The sequence below is a fragment of the Alternaria arbusti genome, assembly GCF_024043155.1.
Source record: "Alternaria arbusti strain BMP 1465 chromosome Unknown scaffold_6, whole genome shotgun sequence".
Taxonomy (NCBI): domain Eukaryota; kingdom Fungi; phylum Ascomycota; class Dothideomycetes; order Pleosporales; family Pleosporaceae; genus Alternaria; species Alternaria arbusti.
This window is the reverse complement of record NW_026249946.1, coordinates 117,667-135,989: the sequence shown is the minus strand read 5'-3', so window position 1 is coordinate 135,989 and position 18,323 is coordinate 117,667. Positions and strand designations below refer to the sequence as shown.

Genomic DNA, 18,323 nt, shown 5'->3' with positions numbered 1-18,323 from the left:
GCTTGTCAAAAGTGGGCCGACCACAAAAAACAATACCAAAAGTCGACCAATACAGCGTTTGGGAACGACGACCGTTGAGTTGCGCATAACGGCAGTCGAGAGCTTGCCCGGCTATGTACCCACCCGCATATACGAGCATCGACGCGGAGATGGGATATACTCCGTATGCGATAGACCGCGTGGTCGTTGTTAGTATACGATGCTGATCGGTGAGAAAAACGAGATCTCTTGCCATAATACTCAACACGATCTCAGCTCCTGGCATTAGTGTGCCCATTATGCGTCAGTGATCTGGATTGGTAGTACAGAGCAGACTTGCTGCAGTGAGTAGCAGTTGCACTTCAGGCCTTGTCACACTCCTGTTTTGAAACCTGGACAGGTCGTTTACGCTGAATTATGTTGCATGCGTGTATACTCATGATCCTGGGATGATCAAGGGACGTTGACGGAATTCTAGTGGCCGGTAGTGGACCCGAGGACTCTGCCCTGCTTGACCACGACAACGTATTGGGTTTGACGAAACGCGAGTCCGACCTTGGGTTTCCTCGCGTACGGGTTGTCAAACATGCGTAACCAACAGGGCTCGAGCCAATCTGCAGCGGTCGGGCGCTCCCGCCACGGTGGTCCCTGTCAACAATGTGTCCGGAGTGGCGCCTTTTCGATCGATACCGTCTGCATCGTACGTGATCGTGTCGGCTATCGAGCTCAATTCTCCCGCAGCCGTGACCGGTGTACGATGAAGTGGTGTCGAGGACCCGTTTGTGACAAGTTTGCATACGGTGGCAAGTGTATGCAGTCCCCTCCGAATTGGGAACACTAGAAGGATCAGCAGCTTCGCAGCATCTGTAACGATGCGAAATGGATAGGTCCGAGAATTAGTCGCGGAGATGACAGGAGATGTGGTATGCCGTCATTCCCCATGCGCAATGATTCGCCCACGTCCACAATGCAGGCATGGTGTGTTCTAAGATTGAAGGCAAGGCAAGAGAATTTGAAGCAAAAAAGTAAAGTCGCATAGGTCTGGAGCTGTCAGGTACCGGTCAGAGTGTGCGTTCGTACCCCCTGCTCGTGTGCATCAAACCTTGGCGTGGTGTGGTGGGGTGCGGGACCGGAAGGTGGGGGCGGGTGGAAGCTGGAGCGAAAGCGGACGCGAGAAACGCAACAGCGGCCTGGCTACCTATGTAGGATAGAATGCTGCGATGGAGTCGGAGTGATAGTCGCGAGATACCTGTTTCCGCGGCTACAGCGTGGGCAGTCAGCGCGAAGGGCGTCGAAGAGAAAGATTACGCCCGTAGGACGTAAAAATAGTCGCGGAATCAGGATGGCAGCCTCACCCTAGTACCCAAAACAGCAACGCGCTCTGTCAGCATCTAAGCGACTGAAGCCTCACGATAGTTATTGCATCGTTCTAAATCCTACAACGCCCTTTTATCGGCTCCGCGGGCAGGAACTGATGCAGTTGTGAGTCACTCAGAAGGATGAATGATAAGCGCAGTCTACATGCATCTAGATATAAAGGTCTGGTATCGAAAATGATGTCCGTAAACACCCAAAGCACTACGTACCTTCCAAGTAACCCCGATGACAACCTCTGCTTCGTTCAATGACGCTTTTGAGTCGGCAGTTGCATCCGGCCCTGATCGCCTGCTGCCCGGTGTGGCTCTCGGTGCTGCAAGAGCACTTCGAAAGGGTATGGTCCGGTTTTGCATGCTTTCTTTTGCCAAAACACTTGCCAGGGCCGTTGAGTTTAGCGTGCGTTTGAGAGCGGCACGTTGAGATGGACTGGGAATATGCGACGGAGCCGTCGGATGCTCGCAGCCGTTCGCACGGTCGGCGACCTCGCTTGTCATTTGTGTTTCTGTTACATGGCCTACAGTTCGCGGCTAACGTGATTCACAGCTGATACTTCGGAACCGGATGACTTTCTTGCTGCATTTGGCACACTGCAGCTTGACTCCACGTCGCCACCAGTATCGACGAAGACGACCGTATGGCTGGCATCTTGCACGAAGCTAGCGACGGCTATCGCAGCCTTGCAGTGCGTCGAGCGCGGGCTCTTTTCGCTCGACGAACCCACTGACACCGATCGTTTACTGCCTGAATGGAAGAATCCTGTTGTCCTGACTGGCTGGAACGCTGATGAACCTATCTTACAACCTGCAAAAGAAAGGTTGACATTGCGAAGATTGCTGACACACACGAGCGGAGTCGGTTATGACTTTCTCGCGGCTGACCTCGTGAAGTGGAGGCAGCATCGCAACGAAGAAAGTCTCTTCATGCGCACGCCTATCACGCGGTGCTTTGCGACACCTCTCATCTTTGAGCCCGGCTCCGGCTTCGCATATGGTGGCGGGCTGGAGCTTGTGGGCTTGATGATCGCGAGGGCCAACAACTGCACGTTGGAAGCATACATGCGCCAATACGTCTTTGACGTGTTGGGGATGGATAAGACTTCCTTCTACGTCAAGCACAACAATATTCAGCAAGAGTTGATGCCGATGACGACCCGTCCTGCACCTGATGCAGCTCTCATACCTGGCAATCCATCAGATATGCCACTGGCACAGCCGCTGGATCCTCAAGATGAGTTTGGTGGCGGAGGTTTGTTCGGCAATACCGAAGACTACCTCGCACTTCTAAAGTCGCTTCTCCGGAATGATGGCAAGCTTCTCAAGTCGGAAAGCATCGAGCTCTTGTTTGCTCCATGTATACCACCCGCGGCGCAGGAGTCGCTCAATCAGACGCTGTCCATCCCAGCTTACGCTGCCATCATGACTCCAGGCGACGCTCCGGTTGGCACTCCTGGTGCGCGCAAGTGGTCTCATGCTTTGGGAGGTTTAGTAGCACTCGAAGACGATGCCGATGGAGGTTTGAGGGCTGGCACTTTACGGTGGGGAGGTGCACCGAATCTAAAGTGGTGGATTGATCGCAGGGGCGGTACTTGTGGCATCTTCGCAACGCAGCTGTTGCCGGCTGGCGAAACCCGACACGCGCACCTGGGCAAGATATTTGAGAGAGAGGTAGCTGCGATGTAGATAACAGATTTGCAATGAATGCTACTGCGGGTCGCTGGGCATACGAATGGGCATCAATTGCATCTCCCCCTATTGCGACGGTTTCTCAATTGAGGACCACGAGGTGCCCCACTTGCATGAGGCGCTACGTATGCACGGTGATGACGATGGCCTGCGCCGCTGATTACCCAGCAGATTCTGCCCATGACGTAGGCGAACTTCTATTTCCGCCGGCAAACCTCTTCGCTGTGTCGACTGCTCCGCCCAATCACGATGCACAAAGTCTCTGACCGCCTTCGCGCAGTCGGCTAGCGGTGGCTTACTCACCCTCTGTCCGCCGGATATGGACACTGGTGTCGGCAATATTCTCGCCATGTCGCATGGGACAGATGCGGGAGATGTGCAGGCGAGCAAATCTTTCGCTCATGACGGCCACGCGCGCCAGATACTTAGGGCGACGGGCTGCTGTCAAGCGATTGAACGATTGAAGCTTGTTCATCGCCATTGACAGCACCCGCGTCCATCTCCCGAAAACACGGTCACGACTAGTCGTACCGTCGCGCGTTAGATCCACACGATCCACAACGGCCTCGTCGTCGGGCTGAACATTTACTATTATTGTTCCGACAGCCGAGCGCTGGCAATTTCTATCGCTTTCCAGCGCGACAGCCACTCTCACCACCTTCGTCGGGGAAAGAGGAGATTGCGATCAAGATGCAGAACGAAGACCTGGACATCCTGCGCAATGAGGCGAATGCAAGCCCTGAGCGCTTTGCAAATTGGGACCCGCACAGCCAGTTTCGCGAAGAGTACCACAGACGGCATTTGCACGATCAGACACCTGATGAGCGCCTGCGCAACATCGAAGCACACGAGCGAGGAGAGCGCACCCAGAGCGAGATATCCTTCCCAACAGAAGCAGTAGCATCACCAACCACAGAAAAGGAAGAGGAGGTCGCCTCACCTCTCTCGCGGCACAGCACATCTTCGGCTTCGACGGTTAGCTCTGCAAGCTCTGCATCCACACATAGCGCACGCCTCGAAGAAATACGCACTGCCCGCTCAACCCCCGCACGCGACCGCCGACCGACCGTCAATTCGCAGGCCTCGAGCGGCAACTACCTGACACTACATCCCACCGAACGCAACCCCGAAGCTATCCGCCGGATCGAGACACACAGAAGTCAACATGCAGGCACAGTGGGTGCATCGCGCGTCGATTCGCGGTTGTCGAGGACCCTCACACGCCGTCGTACAGAGAAGCCATTGCCGAACCTAGGAGCTGGCAAGCCTTTCCCCCCGCTTCTACCGGACAGGGAAGAATATGTAGTCGAGTTCGACGGCGTCGACGATCCGCTGCATGCGCAGAACTGGCCGATGAAGAAGAAGATTGGCATAGGTGCTATCCTAGCATTCGACGCCCTCACAGCCACCATGGGTAGCAGTATCTTTTCGGCCGCTACCGGAGCAGTGTCGCAACAATACGGTGTTGCCAATGTTGTGGGTACCCTAGGAACGAGTTTGTTCGTTTTTGGATATGCTTTTGGGCCTTTGGTAAGTGAATGCTGACCATAGACATGCGATCAGGTATGCTAACAACTTCCAGATGTGGGCGCCTTTCTCCGAGTTGTACGGCCGAAAACCTCCCCTCATCATCGCCGCCTTTGGTTTCGCCATCTTCAGCATCGCGGTCGCCGCAGCCAAAGATATCCAGACCATCATGATATGTCGATTCTTCGCCGGTCTCTTCGGCTCCTCTCCGCTCGCTATCGTCGCCGCTGTCTTTGCGGATATGTTCGACAACAAACTTCGCGGTCTTGCCGTCGCAGTCTTCTCCGCAACTGTCTTCATGGGCCCTCTACTTGCACCCTTCATCGGAGGATTCATCACACAGAGCGATCTGGGATGGCGGTGGACCGAATACATTAGCAGTTTCATGGGCTTTCTGTCGTTCGCTCTGCTCTTCTTCTTCATGGAGGAGACATATCCTCCCGTTGTGCTGATCAATAAGGCGAGCGAGCTCAGGAGACGAACCAAGAACTGGGGTATCCACGCGAAGCAGGAGGAAATTGAAGTCGACTTCAAGGAGCTGATCGTTAAGAACGTCAGCCGACCGATGCGCATTCTCTTCACTGAGCCAATTGTACTGCTCATCACCATCTACATGAGCTTTATCTGTACGTTTGGCCATCCCATCTCGTTACAAGAACTCAGCTAACAATTCTAGATGGTTTACTCTACCTCTTCCTTACCGCATACGCCCTCGTCTTCCAAGGCGTCTACGGCTGGAGTCCTGGCATCGGCGGACTTGCCTACTTCGGCATGGTCGCTGGTGAAGTCATCGCCTTCATCATCATTGTCGTCGACAATCCACGATACATCAAAAAGCTGGAAGCCAACAACAACATCCCCGTTCCAGAATGGCGCCTACCCATCAGTATGGTTGGTGGCGTGCTCTTCGCAGCCGGTCTTTTCTGGTTCGGATGGACTGGCTACACCGGCAACGTTCACTGGATCGTTCCTGTCTTGAGCGGTCTCTTTACCGGCTTCGGAATCTTCTCCATCTTCCTCTCGCTTCTCAACTACATCGTCGACGCGTACCTCATGTTTGCCGCTTCCGCTATTGCAGCAAACACCTTCATGCGGTCCATGTTTGGTGGAGTCTTCCCACTATTCGCAACCTTCATGTTCAACGGTATGGGAATCCAATGGGCCAGTACACTGCTTGGCTGCGTGGCGCTCGTACTGGTACCGATGCCAGTGGTCTTCTATGTATTTGGTAAGAGAATTCGGGGCAAGAGCAACTTTGCACCTGCGCCAGATATCGCTCAAGACAAGAGGAGAGATGAAGAGAGCAAGGGAAGCGAAGGTGTTGAAGCGGGAAGTGGTGAGACGACCGAGCGGGAGAGCCTGGACAGGGCAAGGAGTAAAGATGAGTAGCCATCTCATCGTGTTTTCAATTTCTTTTCATCTGGGCTTAGCGAGCACATATACCTTTTAATTTCAACCTTTGACCCTAATCACATGTTTGAAGAGCTAAAGGAGTGTTTACGATTGGAAATGCATTGACGAAGGCAACGGGTATAGCTTTCCTGTGTTCAATGAACAGCAGACATGGTATCAATTCCTTTTCTCTATCCACTACACATCTATGGCAGTACATACCCACCATCAATAATACAATCGCTTCCTGTCATATAGCTCGACGCATCGCTCCCCAAGTACAAAAACAACCCCTTAATCTCCTTAACGTTACCCTGCCTCCCCAGCGGAATCATCCTCAACCCCTCATTAATAACCTGCGGCCCAGCCCCCATCTTGGTATCAAAGAACCCCGGGCTAACAATGTTGACCCTCGCAAACTCCCTCCACTCCCTCGCCAGCGATTTGCCCAAATGCGAGATAAACGCCTTGGTACCGTTGTAGATGGGTTGGTCGATGGGTACATTGACAATGTGCGCGGAGATTGAGCTGGTGAGGATCAAGTTGCCGAAGCCTTGCTTTTTGAATACCTCGCCGGCGTACTTGGCGCAGAAAACGGGGCCGTCGACGTTGACTTTCATGAGGTTGTGGTAGCTGTCGAGGGTTTGGTCGAGGAGCGGCTTGCTGTCTCCTGTGCCGGCGTTGGCGACGAAGACGTCGATGCGGCCGAAATCCTCAACCACTTGTTGCACGGCTTTTTGGACTGCCTCGGCGTTGATTTGGTTTACGCTGTAGGCTTTTGTCTTTACGTTGTGCGTCTTTGCGAGGTTCTCCGCGCGGGTTATGGCGGCGCTGTTAGAGTTGTACCACAGGGCTACGTTGCCGCCTGCTTCGGCCATGGCGTCGGCTACGGCTCCACCAATTCCTTCGGCTGCGCCGTTGACGACGATGACTTTGCCTTTCATGCTGAATTGTTGCATGACGTTTGTGGGTGTGTCCGGCACGGGTTTGGGGAACCCGGCGCGCGGCGTCTGGCATTCTTCGACGGACATGGACATCTTGGCGGTTTCTTGGGGAGAAAGGTCTGCTGTAGAAGCTTGTAAAAGCGTTGTGAATTACGAAAAAGACGAGTTAACTTGCAGTCTGTATAGTAAGAAGTCGGAGTCGGAGGTCGACACTTATGTATCTAGACGCGTGAGATTCGGCGGAGGAAGGTCTGCCGAGTGAGGCTCAAAGGCCGCGACTCTGACGCTGCATCTTTTACCCCGCCGAGCAAAACATGGGATGGCATTGCGTCACGGGGTGGTGTTGCGGGGCAAATCTGGAGGACTGTCGTCCGGATGGGGCGGGATGGTTCCTGAATTGGGATGGTGCCCGTTGCGCTCGGCTTACCTTCCTTCTGAGCGCGCGGCTCGTACCGTGTCTTCTACCGACTGCGTTGTTCTTTTGTGACTTCCTTCCACGATACTTTGCTGGGTGTTGAGTGCGCTTTGGCTCGGCTGGAATCTCGGAGGTGCTTATTGCTGCAAAAGATTAGTCAGACAAACTCGACTTCATTGTCTCTCATCAACTCGTTTCCCAGACGTTGCAACGTGGCAGCTATACCACGTCCTTTGCGGCAACCGGATTCTATGTTGCGCGCGGCAGTTTGTTCGGTACGGTGCGAACTGTCAATGTAGCGGATGATGCTAGACACGGTCATTTGGTGTGTGAGGAGGGCAACAATATTCCCGTGGTCTAGCACACGACGATGGGGTAGCCGTCCAAATCCCTCGGCACTTGAAGACAATCTTCGGTGACTCTCTTCAGCCAAACTTCTTCGGTATAAGGCGTTCCGTTCGTCGAGCCTCTCGGCCAATCACTGTGGTGCACAAGAGTAGTCGACGCAGCTCGTGCGTATGAGATAGCTTGTATTGTGTCGCTGTAGATCTAGCAGAACGTGCTCAGTTGTACCTTCCTACACTCTTGAAAAGCACGATGAGCCTCCGCGCTTAATGTGCACGGGCTGCCGCTAGATGACTCCCGTCCACACACTCACATCAATCTTGCTCCCTCAATTACACTGTACACACACAACTCTACATCAGACTTGAACACCAACAACATCCGTCAACGCAAGGGTGCGCAAAAATGGTCTTCAGGTTTCTGGATCTCCCATCAGGTACGCAATTTCAGTCTTTCACTCTATTCACTTGACTTGCACTTTAGACAGCGCTGACTTTATGTAGAGCTGCGCAACCGTATCTACGAGATCGCTGCGGCGGTCGGTGACGAGCCGCTGGCTATATCCCGGCTGTCTCATGGAGAAGACGGCAACTATGCGGGTCTTACGAGAGCTTGCGTGCAAATTCGAGCTGAATATCGACCAATTCAGCGTCGCAAGGCCAAGCTTTCCCTAAGTTTTTCAGACCTTGACGTGTTTACTCGAACCTTTCTCACTTCAGCCGCGGACATGACGGTCGTTCCTCTTGAGGTTCACGTCCGGATATCTCTCACTTGGACTCTGGGTTTCGACTCACTTCCAGTTCTCAAAGTCAAAGCCCAGAACCCCCGCTTGGACATCAGGATCGTGCCCACTACTATCCCAACGGGGCCTCGATCCATAGGAAGTGGCCCGCATGACGCGGCTACTCTAGCGACCATCGCCTCGAATCAAGCACAACCTCTGAACTCGCTGCTCCTTCACTCAAACAAGGACTGGCATTCGTGTATCAGCAACGGTTCCATTGGCGAAGTCTACATAGAGATGCAGAGCGGGTTCACACGGATTGAGATTGTCTTCGTGGGTATGCTTGGTTGCAGGGAACGGTCAGAAACAATGAGAGATTCCAAGGAGTGGCGTATCTCCCATGGCCTGCAGGCTCCGGCATCGCATGATCATGTGGTCGGTTTCCAATTTTATCTGCGTGAAGACTAGTACTGGGTACTGGGGCGTCCATTGAAGTTTACTTCCCAGATGTATATGATACACAGGTAGATACAAAGTGCAATCATCCATCACTCCCTATGTAATGAGTACGCTGTCAGTGACTCACCGCTCTCTATAGGTCATAGCGCTACTGTCTGGGCTCACGTGCGGATAAACTACCTAGGTAATTCCGGTCCTCGCTTACAACGAGTCACTACCTTCGCTATCAAACTCCCGATAAGCCACCACGTTTACATCATTGTATTCGTCAGATACTACTGTCGTCCGAATCACCCATTCGTTTCGAAAGCACCACAGTCATCATAGCCTTTCGCTTCCTCGACCTCAACCCAGGTATGCTACTTCCCTCACCCGTATCTCGTGAGAGGAGCTACTGACATTTCTCAGAATTGCGCAATATAGTCTACCACTTCGCGTCAATCACCGACGCACACGTTCCTATCCGATGCGATGCCTCTCTTCAGTCCGGCAACTACGCTGCGCTCACAAGAGTGTGTGTCCAGATCCGCCGAGAATACCGCCCAGTTCAACGTTACATGGCTGAGGTTCGGCTGGACCTTGCAAATGTTGGCCATTATGCTCGGGCATTCATGACGACAGCTGAAGACTCCATGTCCCTCCCTCATACTATACACGTCGAGGCATGGTTCGCGATATCCTCCAGATCCGACTCTCACTTCAGCATCTTTCCGGTTCTCAAGCTCAAGGCTACCCACCCTGACCTGGACTGCAAGATGGTGCCCGCCGCCATTGCGAATCGCTATGGTCTTGCACAGCACCCCATGTTCTTCGGGACTGTGAACCAAGTTCGTGGTCTCAACGCACTTGCTTGCCATGCGAACGAAAAGTGGCGCGAGGAGATTAGGAACGGGACTATTGGAGATGTCCGGATCAGATCAAGCGCATCATTTAGTGAGACTACATGTATTTGTATCATCTTCACGGGTGTCCACGCCCCCAAGAACTACGATGAAGCGATCAGCGCGCCTGATGCATGGAGCAGCGCTCGCGGTCTTGACGTCGCGCTATCACACGGTCATCATGTTGCGTTGTACTTTTCACCTATGTTCACTTGAGCGGGTTTGAAGAACTGGTCAGCCCGAGCTTTCAAGCGTATCGCCTGATGAGCATGCGTTACCGAGTATGTAGTGTATGGAGAATCAGATGAAAAGTTGGTTGTTACACCCAATCACCTGTCCACTTTGTGTTGCCAAGTATGTCATTTATCTCTCAGAGGCTATGAGCATGTCGGCGCTCACTGTACGCCGGCTCGGAACCTGGTAGAGCTCACGTAGTCAATCATCTTTCGTGAGCGCTCCTCCCCGCTCACTTGCCACTTTGCGGTGTGCAAGTTCTTGTGCTAACGGCACATTTTGGTCGAGGAAAACGAATTGATTGGGTGTGATGTAGATTTCGGAAGTTGTGATTCGCTAGTCTGCTCCACGCCGCAGTACCATAGGACGAAGTGGACGAACCAAGTTTCGCATCGCACTTAGATGTGAGTCAGGAGCAAAGATATATAACACGGTCGCACCGCCTACATAGCGATTCCTCTGCATACCGATTTCGATCCGCGAACAAGCTCACTTCACAGCTACCGTCAAAGAGACTTACAATCCACTTCTCGACCTACCGCACATTCACGATGGCTTTCCACTCCCTCGACCTTATACCAAGTACGAGATTCTCTCCGCCTCTTTTGCAAGACGTAAAACTGACGATAGACAGAACTTTACAACCTAGTGTACCACACCGCTTCGTTGTTTGAAGAGCGACCCTCTCTTCATGGTACCGACGCCGGGCTCACGAAAGTCACGATACCTTTCCGCTTCCTCGATCTTGCACCAGGTACGACATTGTTTCCTTCTCTTTTGCAAGACGTAAAACTAATGATAGACAGAACTGCGCAATCTGGTGCACCACTTCGCTTCGTTGTCTGAAGAACAAACTATCTCAAGCATGAGATACCAGCACGATATCTTTCTCCATGGCACCGACTCCGGGCTCACGAAAGTTTGCCGGCAAATCAGAGCTGAATACCTGCCCATTCAGTGCCGTGAAGCGGTAGTCGCGTTCCGTTGGGACAGAATCAAGTTCATGCAGGCATGGTTCGATACATTCCACCCAACCGGGCCCGATTCGAGCGGCGGTCCTCGCGTCGTGCGGCTTTTATAGGGGAATCAAAAGGAAGTTCCACCGAGACGTCAACGGTGCTTTGGTTGTATCTTCCATTCCGCTACGTGCTTGGATATGATTGGAGATCTGCACGAGCTACTAAGGATACGCGCGCACTGGACATCGATTCACTTTGAAGTTACCCTGACGGATTCCTACCGTAAATCTGGTGAGCCCGATCCCAGCCTCAGGGTCTAGGCAGAGAGAGATTGCCACAATTTGTCGCTTCTTCTTCAATACGACAACCCCACCTGGCTCACAGCGATACGCGAAGACGTATTTGACAGGATCATAATCTATCACGAGTCTCGCCACGCGCCTTCCAAGATTTATCTAGAGGTTGGAGAGTTTGAACGAGACGCCTCGATTCAGGGAATTTGTGGCATGAAAGCAGCCTTGGAGGCCTTTTGCGGCATGCAAATCAAACTCTGGTGGTATAATCCAATAAGCAGGGCCTAACGGGTCTACTGTCAATGAGTGCAGTCTACCAGCGGACGTAGCGGCAAACAACGGGTTGCGCATGGAGCTATCCCAAGTCATGTAGACATCGAAAACTATACCATGGGATAGCAGAGTTCGGATCGCACCGTACACAGATGTCTTTGGAAGACATGGCATATGCCAATGCGGAGATGATGACGTCATGACCCAGGCAGCTCTCAGGGTCCACTCCTTCTACTACAACCTTCGGGTCTTTCCTCATGTAATGCATCTACTCATGTAAAATCTCATCCCCCTCCAGATTGGTGGGGTTGCAGTTTTAATTTCTGCCAGGCTCTACCGCTTTCGATACCGTCTTGCATATAAGAGGGTGTTTGTTCGTACTCCCACCACAGCCATCACAACGTCGCTCGGTACTTAGTACCCTCAGTGCCATTACCACTCATTCCGATATATTGTTGCGCATTCTCACCGTATCTTGCATCGCGACCATCCCAACAGCCACTCGGTCGACAGAGGGACTTTCTATCTACTTCAGGCTCCCACCTCACCTGCCTCTATCATACCACCACTACGATAAGGAAAAGCGATCACGCTGGAGCAAAGTCACGACGCATTCCACCACAATAGCATTTTTCAATACCCTACAATGGCACGTTCGTGTTCTTGGTCACGAGCCCGATACCGGAGGTAACAATTGAAGGGAATGGCTTTCTACACAATTGCTACCACCTACAATGGCACCTCACCTTCATATTCAGGGTCTACACCTGGGTAATCTCGATTGATGACCTGTTGCCGTGACTGCAACTACTGGCACTGCGATGCTGCCTTCCCTCGTAGGTACAATAGGAAAGACTTGCCCACAACCACGCGATTGAATCACGCGCTCCTTCCACGTTCTTGGATTATTGGTACAATGACATCGTATTCAACATCCCTGCTTCCAAACTCCATCATACCAACACGAAATACGATTATGACAATGAAGTGCCAAGCATCCCCGCTCTTTTACCTGAGGCTTAATGTCGAGGTGACTTCCGATTCAGGCAATTTCTCCAGTCACCGTCAGACAATCTGGTGGCGATTATCGTTGGCGTTTCTTCGCTCACCTTTACTTCGCAAGAGATAAAAGAATCTCCATGGTCTACGCTCCATTACTTCTACATCCCGCAATTATCTTGAATATCTGATTATCACTATTTCCCACGCTATCAGCAGCTTCTCTCGAACCCAGCAACAAGCCGAAAGTACAAGACCTCATGGCGTAAGTCCCCCTTCTTGACACTTAGAGCTTATCATTTCCCCACAAAGCTCTCAGCATTGATTTGATGGACTCTGCTAACTCAGACAGCCCTACTCGCCCGAGCACCCCACCTCCTTCCCGTTCTTCCCCCAGGAAGTTTGGTCATCCGCCAGTCGTTCCTGCCCCTTCTACACCAACTTCACGCCGAAATGGCTTCAAAGGCGGTTTCAACGTCATCATGGGCTCGGAGCATGCGACTGTGCCGCCCTCCCCTGGACTGCCTGTACCTGGCTTCGCGGCACTCAACATGAGTCCTGTCCCTGCCCAGGCCCTGCCCATCCGCCAGAGCAAGCGCAAGCGTGGAGGCCACGCGCGCACTGATGCCGGTGTGAAGAAGAAGACCAAGAAAAAGCCAGATGGCACCATGGCTAAGTTGGTCGATGCTGCTCTCAAAGAGAAGGTCGGCACCAGCGACCCCGCTCTGCAGAAGCCGTTCCGCTTCATGGACCTACCCGGAGGTAAGTCACGCGATTCTGACCCTTTTGACACAAGCTGACTGTTGATAGAACTCAGGAACCAGATCTACATGCACACCTATGGACGTCCCAAGCAGGCCCTCCTCGTTTACCGCCCGCGCCTCGCCTCACTGCGTCCCCGCACTCGTCTCGATCGCGGCCGTACTTTGGCGTCTGACATCGTCGACCAGGACCAGGAAAAGAAGATCTCGGGCGGCAACAACAAGTCTCGTCTTTCGACTAAGCCCAAGCCCAAGACAGAGCCTCGAGAGACTAACCGTCCCTTCTGGGGCCTTACCCAGGTATGCCGTCAACTCAGGGCTGAGTACCGTCCCATCTACATGGCCAAGCAGGAGATCGGCATGGACCTCACCGAGATCGTGGACTACCTCAAGACTTTCTATCCGACCGCCACAGATGTCGTCTCCAACCTCGGTCCTCCAGGAGAGCGCAGCGAGGACGCGCCTTTTGTCGGCAACCTGACCATCGCGGTTGGAGACAAGCCCAACGAGCTGGAGCGTGCTGGTGATGGCATCGAGGTCTTTACTCTTCTTGACATCTGGGCCAACAGCCTCAAGATTGAAGCTGGGTTCGGTCGCTACCTCAAGGCCAACTACGTTGCCGAGACTGATGGTGAAGCCAAGGATCTGTGAGTTTCCCTGCCTCTTTCATCAAATGATCTATTCACTGACCCTCTTACAGCTACCGCCTGTTCGGCCGTCGCGTCCTTCAAAACCGTCAATGCTCTAGCATGAACGGAAAGTGGCGCTCTATCCTTCGTAGCCGTTCACTGGCATCAGTTCGTATTCATCGCAAGCCCGCCCAGCGTGACACTGCTCCAATTCCTGCAGCCCCTGCTATGGTAGCTCTGGCAGCAACTCTTGGGGTAGTAATCCCTGCTACCCCTGCCGTCGCCAAGCCCTACCTGCACATCATCTTCAAGAAGGAGTCTGCTGAGCCTTGGATGACCCAGTTTGAGTCGGTCGTTCCCACTGGTTGGTTGTCCAAGCACGGCTTTGGCGGCATGGAGCACTTCGAAGTCAAGGTCGGCGTCGACAAAGACGACTCCAACTAGCTGCCCGTTCAGAGCTGTCATCACTGGTGCGACGTTAACGTTCCCAAAAGTTGCCATCTTGAATGGACAGCAGCGCATGCGAATATTTCTTGGGCGTTGGACAGATATCTCTACCGGGGTGTTCGTTGACATGCTCAAGATTGGTAACATTTACGAGGTTTTACATATGAAGGTACATCAACTTGATGATCGAAAGGACACGTTGGCAACGCAGCTTGCACGTCGCACCTTGGATATCATCTATCTAGCAGGAATCAATAGTTCCATTCAGGACACCCTGGTTCCCCTCTGCATTGTTGTGACAACTGATACCGGACCACATGCTCAAACAGGACGTCAAAATGAAGAGGCTGATGTAGTTTGTTTCTAAGAAAAGAAAGTCCACGCCCATTTGCTTACCTCGGCCAATCAGATCGACATGTTCTCCACAGAAATACACGCGTTTTTCCGAGTGCCCACACCGCGATGGGACTGCAAGAAACACATTTATCGCCGAAGCATGTCTATAATCGTGCGCATAACGTCTTTTCCAAGAACGCTGGAAGCTCTGCACCTGCGGCCGCACGTGCGCGACGTCATGCCCCACTGCCAGCTGCCGCGCCAAACTTCGCTCGCGGCTCCGCCCCGGTGCATCGCGAACCAACTGCATCGCACCGGCTATCTTGTTCAACGAGCCGCGGCCTAAAATCCACCTATTTCCAGGCGGAGGACGTTCCTTCTTCCCCCCTGAAGTCGCGATCGTGATGCGCAGCCCCCTGCATTCGCTAATGAGACAGGTACCGTTTGATGGGTAGCAACAACATGCGCGTCCTCTCGTGTCGAGCAGGCTGGAGCCCCTCGTTCGCTGCGATGCTTTTCCCGCGAGCCAGGGAGCTAGCATGCGATGAGACAATTGACATCCATTGACATCTAGACTTCCCGTCTTCCGCTGGTACAGAACCCCCAAGCGCACGCGCATCCCAGTAAAGCCGTGGTACTGTGAGGTCATCGACAGGGATGACGGCCAGCCGCAACCTCATACACTACCATAGCTCACCAGCCCCTCCCCGGTCACTTGGTGTTTTATTTGTTCTTGAGCTTACAAGAGATTGTGTCGTCCATATGTCTCTTTATGTCGTTTAGGTGTCACTTGGCCAATAACTTCGACGATACTTTCTGCTGCCACTGCACCTCCGACCCCGAATCACCCTCCCATCCAGACATGTCGCGTCCACAGAGCATGCCTGATTTCGCCGCGCTCATGGAATCTTCCATGTCGCAGGCTGTCTTTGAGTCTTCCAGTTCGAACTTCGAGAAGCGCATACACAGTCATAGTCGACGACAGACATCACCAGAGCGAAAGCCTCAGAACATGAGGAAGAAGCCGAGCATCTCGCTCGCTGCTGGACTGATGATGAACACCGACACCCCACCAGCGACTGGATCACTATCGCCACGCAAACGAAGCCAGAGCCGGCCGGCCCAGGAAAAGAGGGTTGAGATGGAAGAGGGTGGGAATCTGTTCTATGCCTACGCGCAGAGGGTGAGCGATGCCAATTGCACTGTGTGCCATCGACCGGCCAACAACGGCGTACTGACTTGTGCTATAGAGCGACTATCCTGCATCTCCTCCGTACATCCTCACCTTCGCCTCGGCCGCCATTTGCACGCAATGGTGGAATCTGGTCCAACAGGAATATACGTCGTCGTCGCGACCGAGCCCGCAGTATTTCGTGGTCAGGAGCGAAGACATGGAGCTCATAATGGAAGACCCCAGGTTCTCCGATATTCAGAACAAGTGGTTCTACACATGCCAGGATAGCCCGACGTGCCCGCCGATTGTCCTACCCCTGCAACATGCGAACGGTGTTCCCGCCGTCGCGCCTCCGCACACATGCGAAGAGAAGGCGAGCACATCGGCTATCGACAGCCTGGCGGCGAGTCTGACTCAGCTGGCAAGTATAGTCGAGAGCAATGCCGAGCAAGTCCACGCGCTATCGGTCGCGCAATCAACAGGCCTACAAGCGATGCAAGAGATCAACGAGTCGAACAGTATCCAGATCAAGGCCATCTCCGAATCCCAAATCAAGCTTCAAGCGCTTGTCGATCAGAACGCGTCACACTACATTGCCCTGTCCAACACATCCTTCCAGTCGCACGAGCAGAGCAGAATATCGCAAGAACAGACACGGAAATCTCAAGAGCAAACGCGCAAGTCTCAGGAGCAGACCAAGGACATACTCAAGACGACCATTTCTCAACTCCAGACTCTATCCAAGAACCAGATCGAGCTGTCACAGACCTGCCAGGGTATGATGCGTACTATCGAGAACCTTGGCGACTCGGTCACACAGTTCACTTCCAATGTCATTTCTGATACCGCAAGCAACCAGTCACTATCCACTAGCTCGTTCAACGCTCTCGCAACCCGCATCAGCCCACCTCCTCGGAAGCTGAACAGGCGAGTCAAAGGCGTTTGGTACGAGTACGACAACGTGGGCTCGGGCTCACCCAGCGGCACCCCCAGGAAGAGGGTAGACTCGATCAATGTGGACACCCCACCCAAGAGCCCGGTTATCTACAAGCACGTTTGACGGTGGTACGGCTGGCTCCGAAGTGTTCGTTTGACACCCCCAACGCAAGAGGAGATTGACGAGGAAGCACGAAACGTAACACGACCTTTGCTTAATACTTAATCATCCTGGTGGATATCGTCGCTCAATGACTCCCTCTCTTACGGTGCTGGAAAGCTCCGTCTGGGCCAGCCGTTTGTGATTTGCATTACATTGGCGTTTGGAGCGAAGATTGTATGATATGGAAGTGGGCTCTTGATGACAGCGAATCAGCTTTTTATTTCGGCGTGTTTGTGTTTTTTTACGAAAAGTATGGGCAGCGCGTCTGGTGCATTTTTGGTGAGCTGATTGTTTGTGTTTACGCGACGTCACCGCTAGTCGTGCCTTCCGCAGTCGGCTCTCAATATTCTAGCGGGCTTCACATCGAATCCGCGTTTTCACCGCTTACTGCTATTGTAATCTCTTGCCGTCCAAAAGTCTCTGCACCTCTGCAAATTTCCCTCCCTTGACGCAACCAGCCTTCCTACACTCTCTAAAACAAAAGCACACCACAACCGACGGTACATCACCTCCTTCACGATGAAGCTCCTCAACACCGCTTTGGTAATTGTCCTGAGCATCTGCAACGTCGCCAACACTGCTGCGGTGCCCACTGCATCCTCCGATGTTGCCATGTTGACCTCCGACGCCGTCGCGAGACAAGATCCACCTTCTCACGGCATGTGCTACCTCTACCTCAACATCGTCGAGAAGAAGCCCCAGAACCCGCAAGATATCGACACCACCGTCTGGGTCGCCCTGTCTGACGGCCAGAACAAGACCATCGAAGGCATGACGTACGTAGACTACTCTCACCATGACCGGCTTGCCATTCATGACAGTATTACATACACTAACATCACGCAGTTGGGATGACGGTGAGCCTCTCAAGGGTATGCTCAACGGAAAGTCGATCGACGGCAAGCCACCGGGCCAAGCACTCAAGATCCACGGTCTCTTCAAGCCCACCGACACCTTCAGCCTCAGGTGGATCAACATGACTCCTGGTGCGCACTGGGAGTGGTTCAAGTTCCAGTATACTGGCGGTATGGTTGGCACTATCGAATTCGACGATAGCTTCAAGGGCTGGAAGGATGCTTCGTGCAACCGCACTGAGTGGGTCAACCAGGACAGGGACTATTGGGATAGGCTGTCGACCTGCTACTTCGAGTGCTAGGCATCGTCGGGGAAGATACAAGAGGTACTGATGGTTGGTATGCGTGGCGTTCGGGGCGATGTATAGATCTATCTGCAGACAAGTACTTTCTCTGCACGTGATCTTCACGTTGCTATTTCGACGAGCTCATGAGGAACATAGAAAGAATCCATCAAATCTCTCTCAATAACTCCAAGCTTTCGTAGCCCCTTTTGCCACACGGTGTTCCAATGTGCTGCGAAGACTGCAGCAACGTCCG

General features: G+C 53.0%; 7 protein-coding genes across 7 annotated transcripts; 6 read left to right on the top strand and 1 right to left on the bottom strand.

Annotated features, from left to right (window-relative positions):
- Nucleotides 1–1,581: 1,581 nt before the first annotated feature.
- J4E86_005224 (uncharacterized protein) lies at nucleotides 1,582–3,035 on the top strand (the record flags this gene model as incomplete). Its single annotated transcript, XM_051445759.1, has 2 exons — nucleotides 1,582–1,690; nucleotides 1,900–3,035. 2 exons carry the CDS (start codon nucleotides 1,582–1,584, stop codon nucleotides 3,033–3,035), a joined length of 1,245 nt encoding a protein of 414 aa, XP_051302526.1.
- Nucleotides 3,036–3,728: 693 nt separating this feature from the next.
- Nucleotides 3,729–5,954, top strand: J4E86_005223 (uncharacterized protein; the record flags this gene model as incomplete). Its single annotated transcript, XM_051445758.1, has 3 exons — nucleotides 3,729–4,568; nucleotides 4,621–5,191; nucleotides 5,242–5,954. 3 exons carry the CDS (start codon nucleotides 3,729–3,731, stop codon nucleotides 5,952–5,954), a joined length of 2,124 nt encoding a protein of 707 aa, XP_051302525.1.
- Nucleotides 5,955–6,163: 209 nt separating this feature from the next.
- On the bottom strand, nucleotides 6,164–6,994 carry J4E86_005222 (uncharacterized protein; the record flags this gene model as incomplete). The annotated part of the gene is made up of 1 exon (XM_051445757.1): nucleotides 6,164–6,994. The coding sequence occupies one exon, from the start codon at nucleotides 6,992–6,994 to the stop codon at nucleotides 6,164–6,166; it is 831 nt and encodes a 276-aa protein (XP_051302524.1).
- Nucleotides 6,995–8,066: 1,072 nt separating this feature from the next.
- Nucleotides 8,067–9,941, top strand: J4E86_005221 (uncharacterized protein; the record flags this gene model as incomplete). Its single annotated transcript, XM_051445756.1, has 4 exons — nucleotides 8,067–8,097; nucleotides 8,165–8,722; nucleotides 9,163–9,198; nucleotides 9,253–9,941. The coding sequence occupies 4 exons, from the start codon at nucleotides 8,067–8,069 to the stop codon at nucleotides 9,939–9,941; spliced, it is 1,314 nt and encodes a 437-aa protein (XP_051302523.1).
- A 3,024-nt stretch (nucleotides 9,942–12,965) lies between these two features.
- On the top strand, nucleotides 12,966–14,317 carry J4E86_005220 (uncharacterized protein; the record flags this gene model as incomplete). Its single annotated transcript, XM_051445755.1, has 3 exons — nucleotides 12,966–13,245; nucleotides 13,294–13,891; nucleotides 13,945–14,317. The coding sequence occupies 3 exons, from the start codon at nucleotides 12,966–12,968 to the stop codon at nucleotides 14,315–14,317; spliced, it is 1,251 nt and encodes a 416-aa protein (XP_051302522.1).
- Nucleotides 14,318–15,518: 1,201 nt separating this feature from the next.
- Nucleotides 15,519–16,890, top strand: J4E86_005219 (uncharacterized protein; the record flags this gene model as incomplete). The annotated part of the gene is made up of 2 exons (XM_051445754.1): nucleotides 15,519–15,839; nucleotides 15,907–16,890. 2 exons carry the CDS (start codon nucleotides 15,519–15,521, stop codon nucleotides 16,888–16,890), a joined length of 1,305 nt encoding a protein of 434 aa, XP_051302521.1.
- A 558-nt stretch (nucleotides 16,891–17,448) lies between these two features.
- Nucleotides 17,449–18,085, top strand: J4E86_005218 (uncharacterized protein; the record flags this gene model as incomplete). Its single annotated transcript, XM_051445753.1, has 2 exons — nucleotides 17,449–17,705; nucleotides 17,776–18,085. The coding sequence occupies 2 exons, from the start codon at nucleotides 17,449–17,451 to the stop codon at nucleotides 18,083–18,085; spliced, it is 567 nt and encodes a 188-aa protein (XP_051302520.1).
- Between the last annotated feature and the right edge of the window lie 238 nt (nucleotides 18,086–18,323).